Source organism: Tupaia chinensis, unplaced genomic scaffold (genome assembly GCF_000334495.1).
Source record: "Tupaia chinensis unplaced genomic scaffold, TupChi_1.0 Scaffold143796_1, whole genome shotgun sequence".
NCBI classification, from domain to species: domain Eukaryota; kingdom Metazoa; phylum Chordata; class Mammalia; order Scandentia; family Tupaiidae; genus Tupaia; species Tupaia belangeri.
This window is the reverse complement of record NW_006203646.1, coordinates 7679949-7699825: the sequence shown is the minus strand read 5'-3', so window position 1 is coordinate 7699825 and position 19877 is coordinate 7679949. Positions and strand designations below refer to the sequence as shown.

Below are 19877 nucleotides of genomic sequence, written 5' to 3'. Positions count from 1 at the left end.
GGGAAAGCCAGGAGCCAAGGGCGTGGCCACGGTTTTTGGACAGAGCAACTGGGGAAATGGAGGTTTTGCCATTTACAGAAATGGAGATGACTTTGGGAAAAATCCAGATCATGATTTCAGACAAGTTTGAGATCCCATTAAACATCCAAATGTCGACGTCTAGTAGGTAGTGGGATAAATGGTGCCATTTGTGTTGCAAAAAATAGAAATGGTGATGGGATTCTTTTCTGAGTTACTGTGCATTTATTGTGGCTTTTAATGAACTCACCTTCCTTGAATAGAAAGAAATGCCAGATGGTAGGTTTAAAAATGACCCAAGCCCAGCCGTCGTCTGTGGTGTGTGAGATGCTGGAGTGTACGTTCAGGGTTTGGGTCATGGCAAGCACGTTGCTCACCACCTTCCATCCTTTTCGATGGGAATGAATAAATGACTAGCGTTTGCACCCACACCTGCCCCCATCCATGGTGCAGGGTGGTAGAGGAGTGACAGGCTTGGAAGACATATTTAGTGCTTATTAGCAGTTTTTACCCTTTTTATCATGATTCATGTGGTAAGCTCAAGTAATCTTGCTTGACACTTTTCTAATGGAGTGCTTCGATGTTAGATCAGCACCCCAGAGATATTCGTGATGTGAGAGTGATGCGGGCTTCCCAGCTTGGCAGGTTGTTAGTGAGGCAGCTGTGGGAGGGGAGGGTCCATAGGCTGTGAGATTCGTGAACTGAGAAAGGAGAAAGTCCAAGCTTTTTAGGAGCTTCCCAGACTTTTTAGAAGACTGAAATCAGCACTCCTCCTCTGATATGAAATGACTCCCTTCTGAACAATGGTGTTCCGTTCAAAATCGCAGTTATTGATCCATAGCACCTAACATTGGGATTTAAAGACATGCATAAGCCTTAAGATAAAATGACAGCCAATACAGTTTCTCAAATTGACTTTTTTTTCCCTCAGATTTTTCTTAAAGCAGATTTCAGTGAATTCAGCCCTTGGGTTGAAATTGCAGAGGAAAACAGCTTACAACAAAAAGGGCTGCCTGTCAACTAAAACTCAGCTGGGCGTGTACAATGCACACGAGGTAAAACCACCCGACGTCCACGTCACCTGAGCTGAAGTGTGGTTTGCGTTCTTTTATCATTTCTGCAAACAGATGCTTTTGCTTTCTTTTGCTTTCTTTTCTTTTCTTCTCTTTTCTTTTCTTTTTTTAAGAGAGGTTTTTACTATAGGGCACGTGTGCACGCCAGAAAGACAGAGAGAGACAGAGAGAAATCACCCCCCAGGGGGGATGACCACACCGCAATCCCTTCTCCTCCATTCTCCCCTCGGGATCTTGGGCACGCACACACACGCGCCCGGAGTGAGTTTTAAGCCACCGGGTCCAGGACTCAAATTGCGGTCGACTACATGGGAGTCCAGTGACATAGCCATTACACTATCTACTGGTCCCAAATAGATGCTTTTTCTACATCTTTCTAGAAATGGATGCTGTGTCTTCTATTAACTACCTCTCCCGTTTATCAAAGTGCTTTTATTTAGTGATCGATGTGCCAGACAGTGTGCTGAGCGCCACACCAGCCTTCTCTTGTTCGGACCCTTAGTTCTTGTGAGATGATCATTTGTTTTCTTTTGTGTTTCACCACTGTCTTCTGGCTTTTTTTCTTTAAAAAAAATTATTATTTTATTTAACTTCATTTATTTATTCATTTTAATGTGACCAGAGAGGGCAGAGAGGGGAAAAGTGAAAAAGCAAGCTGCCAGGTCTAGGACTCAAACCATGGTCAGCCATGTGGGAATTCAGCACTCTTACCCACCATGCCACCTGCTGCCCCCTGTCTTTTGGTTTTCAAAAGCATTAGCACAACTGTTCTCTGGCTCCAGCCTCTCTGAGAGTGTTCATATCAGAGGGAAATTACTAGCTCTGTTTTACAGATGTGCGGACTGACCCTCAGAGGCCAGTTCTGCTTCAGATCACCTCACAAGAACAAGGCAGAGAAGACTCAAACCTGAGCCCAGGAATAGTTGTTCTGTCTACTGCCATCATGCACGGGATGAAATTCAAATCTTGTGGAAAAGTAGGGAGCTGTTTTCCAATTCCAACCCTCTGTACATAGAGGTTCTTAGACCAGGCGTAGGGAGCAGAATGTTCTAGATAACTCCAGCAAAACACAACCAGCAGACTCCTTCAGTTGCATTTCCCTCACAATGTCAAAGGTAATGTTCACTTGTCTAGGAGCGGCTAAACAGCGTTGAAGAAAATTGGTCACTGAGATGAGTTTGCTTTCTAAGTGGTGTGGCCTTGAAAGGGCTTTAGGGAAAAGAAAATAATGACTAGAAGATAAAGGCAATTTTCAGTTCTCTCCCTCCATTAAGATGGTATCAAGGGCAGCTATGATAGCGCCAGAGCAGCTTAGCTTAGGGACTCTGTTATGTAGAACAGAACAGAACTGCCTCCTGGTTGTAAGCCTTCTTCTGCACACCTGTTCTCAGGGAAGAAATCAATTGTCCCCCACCAACCACCACCGCACACCTCAGTCCTAAGTCTGTCCAGGTAGAGAACAGTCCTAGTTAGTTTATAGCGTTCTGTAGGTTTTTCTTTCTTGGCTTATGCAACATGTATAGATCTACAAATGGGGTTTAGGGTTTTGATTCAAGGTGTCCTGTATTTTTTTTTTTCTGCAGATAGCTTTTTTTTTTTTTTTTTTTGAGAGGTTTATGCTGTAGGGCGTGTGCGCTCGCCAGACAGACAGAGACAGAGGGATAAAAAGTGAGAAATCACCCCCGCAGGGGGGATGGTCACGCCGCAATCCCTTCTCCTCCATTCTCCTCTCGGGGTCTTGGGCATGCACACCCGCCCGCCCGGCGTGAGTTTAAGCCACCGGGTCTGGGACTTGAACCGCAGTTGACTACATGGAAGTCCAGCGACATAGCCATTACGCTAACTGCTGGTCCCTGCAAATAGCTTTTTTCACTTACTATATTGTGGTCACAGTTCTAAGATATTTCTAATAGCTGTGTAATAGTCTACATGTAGTCAGGCATATAGGTTGTTTCTGGTTCTTTGCTTCTGGGAACAGCATGGTAAGAAACATCCTTGAATGTATATCTTTACATTTTTCTTTTCTCCTCTATCACGAACCATCAAGAGTCTTGATATTAAAACGCATTTCCTCCTAATGACTGTTTGCGTGGAAGTGTCATCTCACTGGGACTGAGGCGTGGTCCTTATGGTTATTACTTTATGCCTTATGTGCCATATTCATTAACCAGAGTTCCCCCCTTCCTGCTGTCCGCCTTTGTTTACAATTTGAGCATATGGATAACGTTGCATGTTATATTTATAGGAGAACCATATATTTTATCACATGGGACAGCAGTGTGAAGAAGAAACCGATATAGATTTTTGCTATAGGGCAAGTGCACTCACCAGGGAAAAATAGAGAAAAAGACAGAGATAGGAACAGAGAAAGTGAGAAATCACCCCCATGGGGGGGTGGGAGGTGGGGAGGATGGCCACACCAGAATCCCTTCTCGAGATTTTGGGCACACATGCACACATACATGCACCTGGTGTGTTTTTAAATCTACCAGATCCAGGACTCAAATCATGTTGTTGGCCAGTGCCTTAGCCACCATGCCACCTGTTGACCCTAGATTTTCTTTTTTAATTTTGTTGCTTTTACAACCATCTTAAAACTGAATGCGATCTGGACAAAGGTTTCCAATATGTAAGTTCAAAAGCAAAGGAAAAGCCAGCAGGAACCAAGAGCCTTTAAATGCTCATTGTGTCTGACGTCACTGGCATAAGTCAGGGGCTGCAATCCTCGTGATGAACTCACAGGGCGAGATTCGTAATTAATAATAATCTTTGTGTTTGTCTTAACTGTTGAAAAGAAGGAATAGCAGATGAATTCACCTGATCTCAGCAAAGCCTCGCAGGAATGGAAAAGGGTCTTCATCCATGGCCCATGTTGTCAGACTCATCCAGCTCCTTTGATTCCAGCCAAACTCTGTACAGTGGAAAGCCAGTGCCTGTCGTCCCCCAGAGTGGGGTAGAGGAAGGCTGGGAGCTGAGTGTGAGCTGGGGAAGGAGGCTTTCTGTACGTCAGGAGAGGGCCTCCAGTCGACATCTGGAGGGCGGATGGGGGCCAGAGGACGGAGACTTTTTACACTCTTCACGCTAATGCTCAGATTCTTCCTGTTTCTCCAGATCTGGAGCCATTTGTAACTCCTGGTTCAGTTTCTTGGCAGCTCCGGGGCCCGTTTGATGCAGTGTTTCTAAGAACATTGTATAACAAGGAAATGTCCTTTACACAAAACAGAGGGGAGAGAATCTCAGAATTTTGGACTGGAAAATGACCTACCCCATGGCCAATGGGAGTCGAAACCGATATTCACATGCCAGCTGCCATGCCAGGCTCATTCTCAAATGGTACCTCTATCACCCCGTGACAGCCTTAATAGGAAGGACTTGGACTCCCGTGTACCCCAGTAGAAACTGAGACTCGGGGAGGTTATGACTCTCTCAAGGTGACCCAGTCGCAAAGTGACACAGGAGGGATTTAAACTCAGATCTGAGTACCTCTTCAGCCCTCGATCAGCTCTCACTGCCCCTGCAGCCTAAGGAAGCACCTTCCCAGAATCCTTACCTTGGGCAGAGGACTGCTGTTTGGGATGTGACCCTGGGGAAGTCCATCCCCATTCCGGGCCTCAGTTTCCATATCTATAAAACAAGGAGTACTGCAAAAGGGTGAGAGTCAGATCCTTCCAGCCTTAAATTAGTGGTTTTCATTACGTCTTGTTGTTTTGAGAGATTTTTGCTATAAGGTGCATAAGCTCGCTGGAGGGACAGAGAGACAGAAAGTGAGATATCATCCCCCTCAGGGGGGATGGCCATGCCATAATCCCTTCTCCTCCATCTCATCTCAGAATTTTGGGCATGCACACATGTGTGCCTAGCATGAGTTTCAAGCTGCTGAGTCCAGGATTCGAACTGTGGTCAGCCATATGGGAGTCCAGTGCCTTAACCACCACTCCACCTGCTGGTCCCTTATTGCTTTTTATATTGACGCTATACCTGCAGCCTGGTGATGTTAGTTGGCCTTGTTCCTCAATCCAAAGGGATCCTGGCTTCTGCCACCACTAGGACACACAAACCAGTTCCCAGCAGGCCCCATCTGGTCAGTGGAAAACCCACAGCTGTTGTCTGCTAGCAAATGAGAGTATGTTGTATTTGGTTCCCATGAGAAGGTGCTAACATAGCACCTATTTCCAGCAGAAATTCTTTATCTAGGAGTCTATGCACTAAGAGTTCCAAACAACAGAGTTGCTCACAACAATTTTTTTTTTCCTTTTTTCATGATGGAAAGTGTGTGCTCTCACACATGGGAAACGGAGGAGAGAAAAAGTAGAGAAAGCACTGTTAACGGGATTTTATCAAACTACAATCCCCTTTCCCAGCCCTCAGCATCTCAGGATTCTGGGTACCCACGCACACATGCACCAACCCAAGATCCAAACCACAGGCGCCATGTGGCTTCCAATATTGTGGATGCTGGTATTACCACTACACCGTAGTGGCTAAGCCTACAGTATTTTAAAAATACTTATTCCTTTACAAGCATGCCGAAATCTCACCCTTGTAATTACAGAACAGTTTGCTCTACAGTGCGGAGCATAGAGGTGGTAAAGTGCTGTGGGCTGCAAGTACTTGCTCATGATGTTGCAGGGACCCACCTGTGTAGGCCTGGAACAGTGGGTCCCAGCAGTCCCAGGGCCCATGACCTGTTAGTCCAGATTTCCATGCCAGTGATATTTCTGAAATGAAGAGATCTTAACTCTAAATGAACTTAACTATTCTCAAAATCATAAAGAAAGAAAAAGAATAATTGACCCAGCTGTAGTACAGCTTTTAGGTGCTTGAGTTTGGTTTTTCATTCCCTCGACTCATGCAGCATCCCAGGCAAGCAGGCAGGGGCAGTACAGGGAAATGGGCGTGTTGGCTAGTTGAAATCCAGGGAAAGCTAGACAACCAGGCACCCACGAGGAGGAGGTGGAACCAGGGCACAGCCAGGCCTCCCAATGCCCAAAATGGGAAGACTTTCCAAGCCTGGTCTTTTGGATTCTCTTAAGACCTCCTCACTACCAGGGATTTCTGAATCCCACCACTAGGAGGCCTTAGCGCCTCTCTGCGTGATTCTGTTTCTGCTCCCTTCATTAATTCTGACCCTCTTTCTGTACATTGAGGTTGTGTCTCCAAGAAAAGAGAATGAATTGACCTGGTAGCTCCCTTTGGCAGACTTTTGCAAGGCTTTTGGTTACGATCAGTTCAATGGATTGCCTGCCCTTGGGTCAGGGCTCTGCTTTTGCTCCAGGCAGCTCTGGCCAGGGAGGGGGTAGTCGCAGGACCTAGCCAGGACTTCTTCCTCTGCCAGGGCTGTAGGCTTGGTCATTTCTGCCAGAAGGGAAAGCACAGGTAAGGCAGGCCCCACAAATGACTCAACCAGCATGTATGTTCTTTTGGGCATCGAGATGGCCCCTGATGCACCCTCACATTTACAGAACACTCCACATTCTTCTCTTATTTCTCAGCTCAAACCTGCAGGTCCATTTCATAAAGGAAGAGACCAGACCGAAGCTTGTAGAGCTTTGGGAAGTTGCCCAAGGTTGTGTAGCTAATAAGTGGTCTTTTCAGGTCCAAATCCATACCAAACTACTTCTGATAAATGAGAGTAAACATGGAGTGGATCCCGGAGTATTTAGGGCATTAACATGTCTACTAGTGGGAGCTTTTAGTTGCTGAAGTTCTTCAAACCTGCTGAAGATTCCACTCCGTGGACCTGCCAAGTCAACAGGCAGCACTTACAACATGACAGCAGATGCCAATTCCTTGAAATGGTGTCTAATTTAGATTTGTTATTTACATCCAAGGTCTTCAAAGGATTTTCTTTCTGTGGCATGATAAAAATAAGGAGCCGATCCACCTCCCAGGCCCACACCTGCTGGCCGTGTGGCAGGGGTCACTGTGTAACCTCTCAAGCTGTACCTCGTTTAAAACAGGATGGTTGGACCAGCTCCTCCCTTCTTCAGGCCAACCTAGCACAGTCATGTCCTGCTCACCGTTGCCAAGGTACAGGATTGGGCATGAGGATGTGCCACATAAAACGTCCTCACGCTGTCTTTCTAGGCTGTTTTCATTCCTCACCTCCTAGCCATCCACTGGGAGGCAAGAAACAAATTACCTTAATGTATTGCTGTGTATGTTATCTGTCTACCCTACCCTCATTAAGGCAGGAACAATGACTTATTTCTCATGGTTGCAGTCCCAGGGCTTACAGTATAGTGTCTCATATAGTAGGTTCTCAGTGTACATTTCTTGAACACATGAATGTTGAACAAATGAGAATGTTGAGTCAGGATCTGCCTTAAGCCTGGGGTACCGTGGGTGGATTCATGTCTGTAAGAGCAGAAGCCACATGCCTTTCCTTGGATGGCCAGCCATTATTTAGAGAGAATTAAAATCAGGAGTGGGACCAGCAGAAGGTATAATGGTTATGTCATTGGACTCCCAAGTAGTCAACCTGGGTTTGAATCCTGGACCCGGCAGTTTAAAACTTAATCTGGGCATGTGTGAGTGTGTGCTCAAGATCTTGAGAGGAGAAGGGATTGCAGTGTGGCCATTTATCCCTGGGGGTGATTTCTCACTTCTTTCTCTCTGTATTTCTCTGTCTCTCCAACAAATGTACATGCTCTATAGCAAAAATATCTTAAATGAAAAAAAAAAAAAAGGGAGCATTCTTTTTGCTATGTAATCTCCACATAACTCACTTTTAAGGACAGAGCTGGCTCCTCTGTCTCCACATGGCTGTTGCATGGATATATATAAATCCATGAATACAAGTCTGACTTTAGGCATAAACCTCAGTGAGTAGAATGAACATACTATAAAGTAGCACCTAGCTGAGGCTATTTACATTCATCCCCTAAACATCGTCACAGCATACCAAATGTGGTTTCTCATCTGGAATATACTGCATAGTGCCTTAATAATGCATGTTATCATCAATGATTTTCCATTTCTAGTTTTGTGTCTATATATATATATATGTATATATATATATTTACCCCTATGTCTGACCCTCTGCTCTTTCCTACCTTCTTCTCACACTATCTCTGGTGTCTACAGTTGTCTTCCATTCCTTTCCCCCCACATTTTATTGATCACACAATTTCTTAAATTATCTAACTACTTTCAGTAGCAAGTTCAGCTGGTAATTTCAAGAAAAGCAGTTTTGAAATGGTGAGTAAATTTGCTTAAAACTTAAAGCCTGGTTGGTGTTCTGTTCAAATAGTAGGTACATGAACCTATTGACAGCTCAAGACAGGACAAAAACTCTTAAAACTGGACAATAAAGTCTAGAAGGAAAGCAGCAATATTTTGGTCAAAAGTCACAGACTGCTATTTCACCAGTTCAATCTCAAGTACTTAATCTGTCTTCTGTTGTGGTTCAGTCTTCTCAGTTGAATTCTGGGATATAATATTCAACTCCAGACTTATCCCTACAATTAAGTTGGCCATTTTCTTAGTTTTTGAACTCTTATTTCTGTGTATCTGTATTTCATTTTCCTGACATAGCACTTCCTTGAGAACTTCTTGGAGATCTAGTCTGGTGCTGGTAATTTCTTTCAGGTTTTGTATATCTGAGAATGTTCTTGTCTTTTCTTCACATATGAAGGGTAATCTTGCCAGGTACAGTATTCTTGGTTGAAATTGCTTTTCCCTTAACATTGTGGATATATTTTCCCATTCTTTCCTTGCTCACATTGTTTCTGATGAGAGGTCTGCTGTTAGCCTGATGGGATATCCTTTGTATGTAACTTGCCGTTTCTCTCTTGCCAATCCTAGTTTCTTGTCTTTGTGGTTTTGGTCAGTCTGACTATAATAAGTCTTGGAGAATATCTTATTGGGTTGATTCTATTTGGGGTCCTTTGTATTTCTTGGGACTGGATCGTTGAGTGTCTCTCTAGTTTGAAAAGTTTTCTTGCAGAATTTCATGGAATAGATTATCAATACCCTTATGAGTCTCTTTGCCTTCTGGGATGTCAATTATCTGGATGTTTGGATGTTTGATGGTATCTAGTACTTCTTGTATATTATTCTCATTTTGGGGGGGCAATTTTCTCAGTCTTTGTGGTAGATTTTTCTAGGCTGACCATTTTCTCTTCTACATCTGAGATTCTATTTTCTGTATGAGCTAGTCTGCTTTTAATACTTTCAAGGGAAATTTTGACTTCCTGTATTATAGTCTTCATCTCTAACAGTTCCGTTTGATTCGTTTTTTAAAGTGTGTAATTCCTCTTTTAGATCTTGCAAGAATTTCCTCACCTCCTGGCACTCGTCAGCTCTTTTCTCCTTTCTCTTCTGCAGTTCATTGTCTCTCTTCTCTTCCATCTCTGTTAGCTTCACCATTATGAATGTTCTAAATTCTTTATCAGACATTTCCATGATTTCCATAACTCAAGAGTATTTTCTAAATGCTTCCCTTCTTTTGATTCCTCTTTATACGTGTGTGTGTGTGTGTGTGTGTGTGTGTGTGTGCATTCTGGTGCTCCAGCATTAAGCCCTGTGAGTACTTAAGGCCTAGTATATTAGATTCATCTTTGTGTCCCAAGAGCTGACAGTCCTTTAGAGAATTTTTAATTTGGGACTGTACAGTCACAGGTGAGCACAGTTATCTATCTCCCATTCCTTCCATGCCTTCCTCCACAACCCTCCACCCAAGTCATTTTCTACCAGTCAGGCATGAACAGAGTTCTACTGCAGCAGAAAGGAGAGGCTGCCCCTTCAGGTCAGTAGGATCTCCTGAGGAACAGTTTCTATTTCCTTGTCCTTTTGAAACTATCATTAGGTCCAAAACAAACTGATTTGACTGAAAGACTTAGAGATTGTCCAGTTATATCAGAGGGGATTTTTTTAGTTACAAGTGACAGAAACTTAACTTAAACAGACTTAAGAAAATGAATTGGTTCATGTCATTGAAAAGGCCAGGAATAGATCTTGGCTTCGGGCATTGCTGATCCACGTTCTCAAACGATGCCAGCAGGAACCTCTCTCTCCAACTCTTGGCTCTCTTTCCTACTGTCAACTTCATTCTCAGACAGAGAAAGTCCACACAGTAGACCCAGGCAGACCACATTTAATCTTCCCAAGTTTTAGTTTCAATAGAAAAGAGTTTGTCTCTCCCCTAATTGTCTCACAAAGATGTACTTCCTCTGACTTATAGATGGTCATCCCTGAACAATCACTGTGGCTCAGGGGCATGATGCCATGATTAGCTGAACCAGACTCCCTGGTCCATCTCTAAGGCAAGAGAGGAGTCAGCTCCTCTGGACGCTATACAACTAAGGGGCAGGAGATTCCCCAGGGGAAATCAGGTTGCTGTTACCAAAAGAAGGGGAAGGAGGGCAGAGCAGGCACTAAGACCTGCCCACTGCATGAGTCCAGCTTCCTTATTGACAGAAGGGGAAACAGATCCACAATGAACAGAGACCTGGATATTACATAGCAATGCAAAAGCTGAAGGTCAGGACTTCAGACTCCTACAGAATTCTCTCCATTGTTGGTTTTTATCCATTCAGTCTTCTTTTTGCTTACACAATTACTAGCATTGATAAATTATCCCTATAAGGTATTAATATAATAAGAGATAATTATTGTATTTATATAATAATTACAATAATTAATATAAAGGAAAGCTGAGTTTAAATCTGGGCTCCATCCTCTACCAACTATGTGTAGAAAAGTTCCATAATTTCTCTGTGCCTTCTTTCATCTTTATCATGCGAATGGTAATAGTCTCGACCTCTTAAGATTATTTTGACAATCCAATGGCTTTATGCATATCAAGAGCCTCCAGCCTTGCCTGGCATACTGAAAATCCTTCACAGATGTTTTCTGTTACCCCCACTGCTGTCTTCTACCTATTTTTTTAACTGCTTATCAGGATTCCATCTTTTAAATTTTTCATCCTTGGGGCCAGCAAGTAGCATGGTGGTTAAGACACTGAATTCCCATATGGTCAGCCACAGTTCAAGCCCCAGACCTGGCAGCTGGATAATCATGCAGGGCACATGTGCATGCATGCCCAAAATACTGAGAGGAGAATGGAAGAGAAGGGACTGCGGCATAATCATCCCCCCTGGGGGTGATTTCTCACTTTCTCTTTCTCTCTGTTTCTCGCCAGTGAGTGCACACACCCTATGGCAAAAATAAAAACAAAAAAATACTTTTTCATCCCTTATTTAATCTTCTATTGATGGACATACTCCATTTGTACTCTGTCAACTGTTTCAAACAGTGTGTCACCGGATATCTCCAGCTATGCCTCTTTGTCCTCATGCAGTGCCCTTCTAGCTAACCTTTGCCTGCTCGGGGTGTGACTCTCAGGAGACTTTGAATTCATGGACAGTGGAAGTTCTAGTATAAGAGAGACAATGTTTCCCATGTGAGTCTTGGTTGTAAGATTCTAACTTCCACAGAAATCTCTTTTACGTGCCATTTGGGTCAGAAATACTGAGATGAGGGCCTCAAGTTCAATACTATGTGTTGAAAGTTTCATAGTGTCACCTCTTGGACCCTCTGAGGGATCTTCACTCTGCTCTGTCTTGTCCCACTGAGAGATCTTTGCAGGAACCTCAGGAGGCCATGCCTCCAGGAGCCCACAAAGACTTGATGCTATCCAGGATTGGGGAGCAGAATCTGTGTTCTTTTATCTTGTGTTGTGGAAATAAATAAACTTGTGCAGAGAAGACAGCGAAAGGCCTGCCCTAAATGCTCAGCATCATTTCGTGTTTAGTTGAAATGATCAGCCCAGGCATCAGCATCGGGGTCGCTGTGGTTGTTTTCCTTGGAGCCTTTCTGTGTCTTCCAGACTTTGGTGCTCCGTAGTGATCACTTTTGAAATCAAGAAAAATATAAGTATGATTTTAACTAAATCCAGGCTTCGGACTCTGAGGCCTGGACCAAACTCACTTACTCTGGGCTCCACTTTCTTCCTCTGGAAAACACCCCCTGATTTGTCTCCCGCTGGAGGATGTGCCACGGTTAGAGGAGACAGGGGAAAATGCTATCTAAACACCGGGCATGGCTAACCAGGAGAAGGCAGGGCTGAGTACTGCCTGGTCTGCTATGGTGGCAACAGCCTGCTTCTTGTCAACAAGGTAGTCCCCCCTTCCGAGAGAGACCACATGCTCTATGGCTATTTCACCAGGACATCCAGCAAAGGGAGGCTTCCCGTCATACACCAAAGAACTGGGCATACCCCGCTGTCCAGTGCCCAGACCTCACGACACGGCATGCTGTCGACAGATCTACACGGGGCTAGTAAGACAGGTGATGGGTGAGGACTTCCTGTCTTCCTCCTTGCCCTCCCAGGCCCTCTGTCTGCTGTGACCTAAGTCCTAATAAGAGGAGGAAAAAACAAGCTTTGCAGAGTGTCTCCCCAGGAAGGCAGCCTGTGGGCAGGTCTGTGGAACCAGTTCCCGGCTGGATTTGGGAGAGATTCATTTGAGCATGTGCTACATTTTGTCACTGAAAGAGCCTCTACTCACTGAGACCAAACTAATGACTAGTGCTCATGGCAAAAGTCGAATCGCAGTTTTGTGTTTATTTGGTAAATGAATGAATAGATGGAGAGGAGAAGAAGAGAGTGGATTTAAAAAAAACACACACACACACACACATGCAGGGCTAAGAGCCAAGCAGAGCCTTTTATTTGCATTCTGAATAATCTTTAATTCCACAATTAAATTAAATTAGAAGTGAATTTAGTCTATTGTGGCTTTGTCTACTTCCCTTAATACGGGATGGTGTTTGTGTGTTAGGCCCAGCTCTACTGGGTAATAGCTATATTGTATTTCACCTTCAGACTCCAGGCAGTTTATTACAACTGACCCCCACCCCCTCCAGCCCTGCAGGCCTCCTGTGGAATTGGATGGAAGACAGGAACTCTTACAGAACACCAGATAGCGCCTGTCTGTCTTGGCTGCAAAGAACTCAGCAGAGTTAAGAAAAAGGGATTTTTAAGAAGGGGAGCTTTCATTTATTTGTGAAGGCCGACATAATGACGTTGGAGAAGGCTCCCAAGAAGACTGGCTGAAATGATCAAAGGGATTAGAGAGGTGGGAAAAGGGGCAGAGGAGGGCTACATGGAGACGGGATGAAAACAGTCCAGCAAGAGGGGACATGAAAGGAGTCTGGAAGGCCCAAGGGGAAACATAGACTGACTTGTCCATCAGAAGTGTTCTGCTAGAACTGGGCGGGGAGGAAGGCGTCCCATGCATACAGATGGAAATGAGCTCCTTCCTGCCCAGACTGGGGGGTTAAGTCCTGGGGTGCTGCATCTGTCTTCCCAGCTTCTCTGAGTGCCTTGGGGAGAGGTAGACTTTGAAACCAAGAGGACTATGGACCCCGACTCTTTTCCCCCTCCATTTCTTTCTAAAACTTATCAGACATACAGAAGAGTTGGAAGAATTGTATAGTGAACACCCACCATCTAGCTTCCATCCTAGATGGAACGTCCACTTACTCAATCGTGTATTTATCTTACCCTTTCATCAGCGTACTCTACTTTTTGATGCATTTTGAAGTAAGTTCCAGAGAGACCCTGGCACATTGGACTGCTGAACAGTGACTCTAGGAAAACCCTTCCTTTCCCATAGGCGCCAGGTGTCCTCGGCCAGAACTCACCACATTGGTGCAGTTTCTGAGATGCTCTCTCAACCCTGGATCCTGACTTCCCCTCAGGCAAGACAAACGCATTTCCTGCAGGAAAATCACCGCCCACCCTCCCTGTGTGGAGAAAAGAATGAGGATTGTTGTGTAAAAGGATTGTAGCTGAACTCTGAGATCTTCATTCATTCAACAAATATTTATGGATCACAGACTGCGAGCCTGGTACTGTGCTAGGCTGTTTAAGGAGGGAAGTGCTCATCATTCTACAGGGGGGAGGAAAACAGACATACAGATGAAATATGTGGTTATGAAGTGTGCTAAATACAGTAAATAAGCCATCGGGAGCAGGGAGGTAGAGCAGAGGTCGGCAGACTTCTTTGTAAAGGGCAGATAGTAAATGTTACAGGCTTGGAGAGCCCCAGAGGTCCCTGTTGCAATATAGTCTTTGATTTTTGTTTTGTTTATATAACTTTAAAAATGTACAAGTCACGGGCTAGCAAGTAGCATGGTAGTTAAGGTATTTGACTCCCACATGACTGACCGTGGCTTGAGTTCCAGACCTGAGGGTTTGAAAATCATTCCAGAAGCATGTGTGTCTGTGTATGCCCAAAATCCCAAGAGGAGAATGGAGGAGAAGGGATTGTGGCATGGCCAGCCCCCTTGAGGGGAGATGATTTCTCACTTTCCTTCTCTCTCTCTCTCTCTCTAACTCTCTCACTCTCTCACTCTGTCTCTCTCCATCGAGCACATGTGCCCTATGGCAAAGCCTTAAAAAAATGTAAAAGTCATTATAACTCAAGAGTCACTCAAAACCAGACTGCCAGATTTGGTCCTTGGGCCATAGTTTGGCCGAGCCCTGAGGTGGAACATTATAAAGATCTACTTACAACTGGGGAGACCAGCAGTCAGCTTAATGGCTATGTCGCTGGACTCCCATGTAGTCAACCCCAGTTTGAGTCCCGGACCCGGTGGCTTAAACTTACACTGGGCGCATGTGCATGCATGCCCAAGATCCCAAGAGGAGAATGGAGGAAAAAGGATTGCAGTATGGCCATCCCCCTGGGGGGGGATTTCTCACTTTCTGTCTCTCTGTCTCTCTCTTTCTTTCCAGAGAGTGCACACATCCTATAGCAAAAACCTCTCAAAAAAAAAAAAAAGATTTACTTACAACTGGGGAGACCAGCAGTCAGCTTAATGGCTATGTCGCTGGACTCCCATGTAGTCAACCCCAGTTTGAGTCCCGGACCCGGTGGCTTAAACTTACACTGGGCGCATGTGCATGCATGCCCAAGATCCCAAGAGGAGAATGGAGGAAAAAGGATTGCAGTATGGCCATCCCCCTGGGGGGGGATTTCTCACTTTCTGTCTCTCTGTCTCTCTCTTTCTTTCCAGAGAGTGCACACATCCTATAGCAAAAACCTCTCAAAAAAAAAAAAAAGATTTACTTACAACTGGGGAGACCAGCAGTCAGCTTAATGGCTATGTCGCTGGACTCCCATGTAGTCAACCCCAGTTTGAGTCCCGGACCCGGTGGCTTAAACTTACACTGGGCGCATGTGCATGCATGCCCAAGATCCCAAGAGGAGAATGGAGGAAAAAGGATTGCAGTATGGCCATCCCCCTGGGGGGGGATTTCTCACTTTCTGTCTCTCTGTCTCTCTCTTTCTTTCCAGAGAGTGCACACATCCTATAGCAAAAACCTCTCAAAAAAAAAAAAAAGATTTACTTACAACTGGGGAGACCAGCAGTCAGCTTAATGGCTATGTCGCTGGACTCCCATGTAGTCAACCCCAGTTTGAGTCCCGGACCCGGTGGCTTAAACTTACACTGGGCGCATGTGCATGCATGCCCAAGATCCCAAGAGGAGAATGGAGGAAAAAGGATTGCAGTATGGCCATCCCCCTGGGGGGGGATTTCTCACTTTCTGTCTCTCTGTCTCTCTCTTTCTTTCCAGAGAGTGCACACATCCTATAGCAAAAACCTCTCAAAAAAAAAAAAAAGATTTACTTACAACTGGGGAGACCAGCAGTCAGCTTAATGGCTATGTCGCTGGACTCCCATGTAGTCAACCCCAGTTTGAGTCCCGGACCCGGTGGCTTAAACTTACACTGGGCGCATGTGCATGCATGCCCAAGATCCCAAGAGGAGAATGGAGGAAAAAGGATTGCAGTATGGCCATCCCCCTGGGGGGGGATTTCTCACTTTCTGTCTCTCTGTCTCTCTCTTTCTTTCCAGAGAGTGCACACATCCTATAGCAAAAACCTCTCAAAAAAAAAAAAAAGATTTACTTACAACTGGGGAGACCAGCAGTCAGCTTAATGGCTATGTCGCTGGACTCCCATGTAGTCAACCCCAGTTTGAGTCCCGGACCCGGTGGCTTAAACTTACACTGGGCGCATGTGCATGCATGCCCAAGATCCCAAGAGGAGAATGGAGGAAAAAGGATTGCAGTATGGCCATCCCCCTGGGGGGGGATTTCTCACTTTCTGTCTCTCTGTCTCTCTCTTTCTTTCCAGAGAGTGCACACATCCTATAGCAAAAACCTCTCAAAAAAAAAAAAAAGATTTACTTACAACTGGGGAAGCAGGGGTCAGGGAAGACTTCTCTGAAGAAGCAGTGTTTAAGCTGGGGTGTGGAGGCAATCAGATGATATGTGATGGGGGGAGGGGATCCCAGCTTACATCTGAACAACCAAGGAGGAGCACCATTGTCCAGGGCTGCTCCATTCCAGGCAGGTTCCTTTGCTCATCTGGCTTCCCTCAGTTTCCTTTCCTCCTCACAGGATGGTCTTGAGCATTATCTGTAGTGTAGTAGAATGATCCTCCCACTCCCTACGATGGTGTTCAGCTCCATTACGGGGACAGGGTGGCATCAAACTGTGGAGGGCTGCACCTGTAGGGACTCCATTTCTCCTGCTGTCCTGAGTCTCAGTGCCTTCTGTAAAATGAGGATGGTAGGTCCTGCCTTACCTGCCCCTTGAGGCTCTTGTGGAAATTTCTGTGTGAAAGTGACGTGTAGGTATCAGCCTAATGGTTGGAAGTACATGCTCCAGAGTGAATTCCCAGGCTTAGACCCCACCTGTTTCCAGTTGTGTGACTTCAGAAGGGTTCTACAACCTCTCTGCACTCAGTTTGTCCTGTGTGACAGGGGACAATAATGATGCCCTCCACCTAGGGTTCCTGTCAGTATTACGGAGAATAAGATAGCTCTACCTAGATTCCCTCTTCAACTGATGTGCCCATCCGCAGCTGTGGGCCACAGAGGCAGTGGACAGCTCACGGCTCTGCTTCCCCCTGGGCCTGTGGTTGGCAGCAAGGAGCTGTAGTTGATGACTACAGATGTTTGGGTATAAAGGCCAGGCCCTGTCCTCCATCTAACACTTAGAAAAGCTGTCTTAACTCCAGAGCCCCTCATAAGGTGGGTTGCAGCTACAATGCCACACGGGGTCAGCTGCTGCTTCCTCACTCATCCTGCCCATCTCACTTCCTCACAGGCTAATCTCTCCAGAGCGCTCCCCAAAAACCATCTGCAATTCTTCACCTCAGGATTTCTTCCCTATTTCTTCCCTAAGTGTGAATATTTTAGAACAGTGTTATTCAAACTTGAGTGGGCCTCACAATCACCCAGAGGGCTTGTTCAAACACAAATTGCTGCACTCCACCCTGAGAGTTTCTGATTCAGATGGCCTAGGTGGGCCAGAGAACCTGCATTTCTAACCAGCTCCCATATGATGCTGACGCTCTGTGTCAGAATCACTGTTTCAGAATCACACGTGCTCATTGTGTATGATCTAAACAGCGATACTGATGATATTAAAGAGCCAGGGTTTCTTAGCAGAATGGCTCATTCCAGGGTAGGATGGGAAACGTACGATGAAGCCCAGAGGATTTTCTTATACCTTCTATCAGAAAATAAGGGAGCCATCAGTATTCTGGTCATGTCCAAAGGGCTCAGCAGCCCATTTGAGAAGACTCTTCTTGGCCAAAGATGGGCTTATTTGGGAACCAGGAAGAATAACTGCATTGAACTAAAACATGTTAATTAAGTTAAAAATAAATGTGTTCATAATAAAAACAACAAATATTAATAATCGGTCACCTTTGGAGGATGTGAGGGGACCAGCTCATTCTTAGGAATGATACATAAAGAAGCAAGACCTTACTCTTCCTTTCCTGTGCTTCAGGATAAACAAATAGTAGATTTAGTTAAGTTTTTCTGGGCAGAAATATTCCAGCCAGTTAAAGACAGAATGATAGGATATCACCATTTCTCAGACTTCTGATGTAATAAAGGATTTAGGCATTAGTTATCCATGGCCACCAACGTCACAGAAGGAAAGATAGCTGGCTGTCACGTGTCCCCTAAGGGATGCACACACACCACCCAGAAAGAGGTTACTAGATTATCTTGTTGGATTAGGTTAAGTCTCTAGATCTAACCATCAGTTTATGGGAACTAAAAAGGGATGGTCAGAGGAACATGTTGAAAGACACCACAGAGATGCAAGCAGCGAGATGCAGACTACAGGAAATCCTGTGGGACAAATGGCCGAGTTTCTTCAACAAATAAATTATAAGAAAAAAGAAGAAGAACAATTTATAGATACAAAGAGACTTAGGAGACCCATTAGCTAAATGCATTAGTAGACATTGTTTGATCCTGATTTAAACAACCCAACTATAAAAAGGCATACAACCAGGGAAATTTGAACACCCACCAGATATTGGATGATGTTGAGGAATTGTGTTAATTCCTTTGGATGTTATAGAGAAGTTGGAGGCCCACAGGGACAGGGTCTTCTACTTCCAAGCTTATTGCACGGCTGGTGGTGAGCAGGCCCCGGGATGCGGGAGGGAGGGGCAGAGCCAGTGAAGGTCAGCCTTCTCTTCCAGTCTCCGAGAAGTCGTTTCTCCTGTATTGGATAGGAATGTGGCAAGGGTGGTGTATGATAGAAATAAACAACTGTTTCTTCATCTACTAATCACACAGTCAACACAGAATACTTCGGTGACCACATGTTGGGGGAGGGCAGTTCTTCCCACCAAACAATCCTCAAAGACTACCTGTTCTATAATTCAGTTCATTCCAATGCTATCTACCAGGAATTTCAAGTTCAAGCCCATAGAGGAGGGCTCAGTCTCACAAGACTGCCTTCTGTGTCAGATGCTAATCACAAGGCCAGGCCTCCAGTACTTCTTACCGACTGGCTATAAATTGGATGTTCCCATCATTCCCTCCGTGCATTGAACTGTTGACTAGATTGGGACAGAGAACTCAGGGGAACACGTTTAACGGTTTGTTATGAAGGCTATTACAAAGGATGCAGTGAGCAGCCAGATGAGGAACTATATAGGGCATGGTGTGTGAGAAGGGGCATGGAGCTTCCCTGCCATGTCCAGGCCAACCATGCTCCCAGCACCCGGAAGCTCTGCACAGTTCAGGGATTTTAATGAAGGCTTCATCACACACAGATAGGATCAGTTATTACCCAGTCTCTAGTCTCTCTCCCTTTCTTAAAGGACAGGGGCTGGGAGTGGGCTTCTAGTCATGGTTTGGACTTTCTAGTGACCTACCACCCTCCTGGAGCCTACCAAGATTCACCTCATTAGAACAGAAGGCACCCCTATCACCCAGGAAATTTAAGGGATTTAGAAACCATGTTACAAGCTGGAGTCAAAGACCCATTAGAACATAAGATTCTACTGGCACTTCTGTTGCTCAGAAAATTACAAGGATTTCAGATGCTCTGTGCCAGGAACCTGGGGCAAAGGCCAAATTGTGGAGGTCACAATATCACAGGTGGGGAGGTGGCCAAAGAGTTACTGACAGGCTGCCCTCCTCGTGGAATCATGACTTTGTCCAAAGTCAGGGATTGGAGACAGGCTTCAGGTTGCCAAGTAGAAGGAATCTCTGATGTGACCAGATCTCGGAGTCTTTTACCCATTCCTTAAAGGCTGAAGAGGAAGCAGATTTGCAGTTGGCCAACCCTGTGACTGAGTCCTCAGGTGAGAGCTGACCCTGTCCTCTGTCCCTTGTGTCTCCCTCTAGCTGCAACAGCAAACGCTACCTGGAGACACTCCCCAACACAAGCATCATCATCCCCTTCCACAACGAGGGCTGGTCCTCCCTCCTGCGCACCGTCCACAGCGTACT

General features: G+C 45.3%; 1 protein-coding gene across 1 annotated transcript in view; it reads left to right on the top strand.

Moving 5' to 3' along the window:
• The window catches only part of GALNT10 (polypeptide N-acetylgalactosaminyltransferase 10), a 195972-nt gene that overhangs the window by 68773 nt on the left and 107322 nt on the right, over window positions 1-19877 (top strand). Inside the window, exon 4 of the mRNA XM_027766965.1 lies at window positions 19773-19865. Within this exon, the coding sequence (XP_027622766.1) occupies window positions 19773-19865 (93 nt within the window). The remainder of the gene's footprint in view (window positions 1-19772; window positions 19866-19877) is intronic.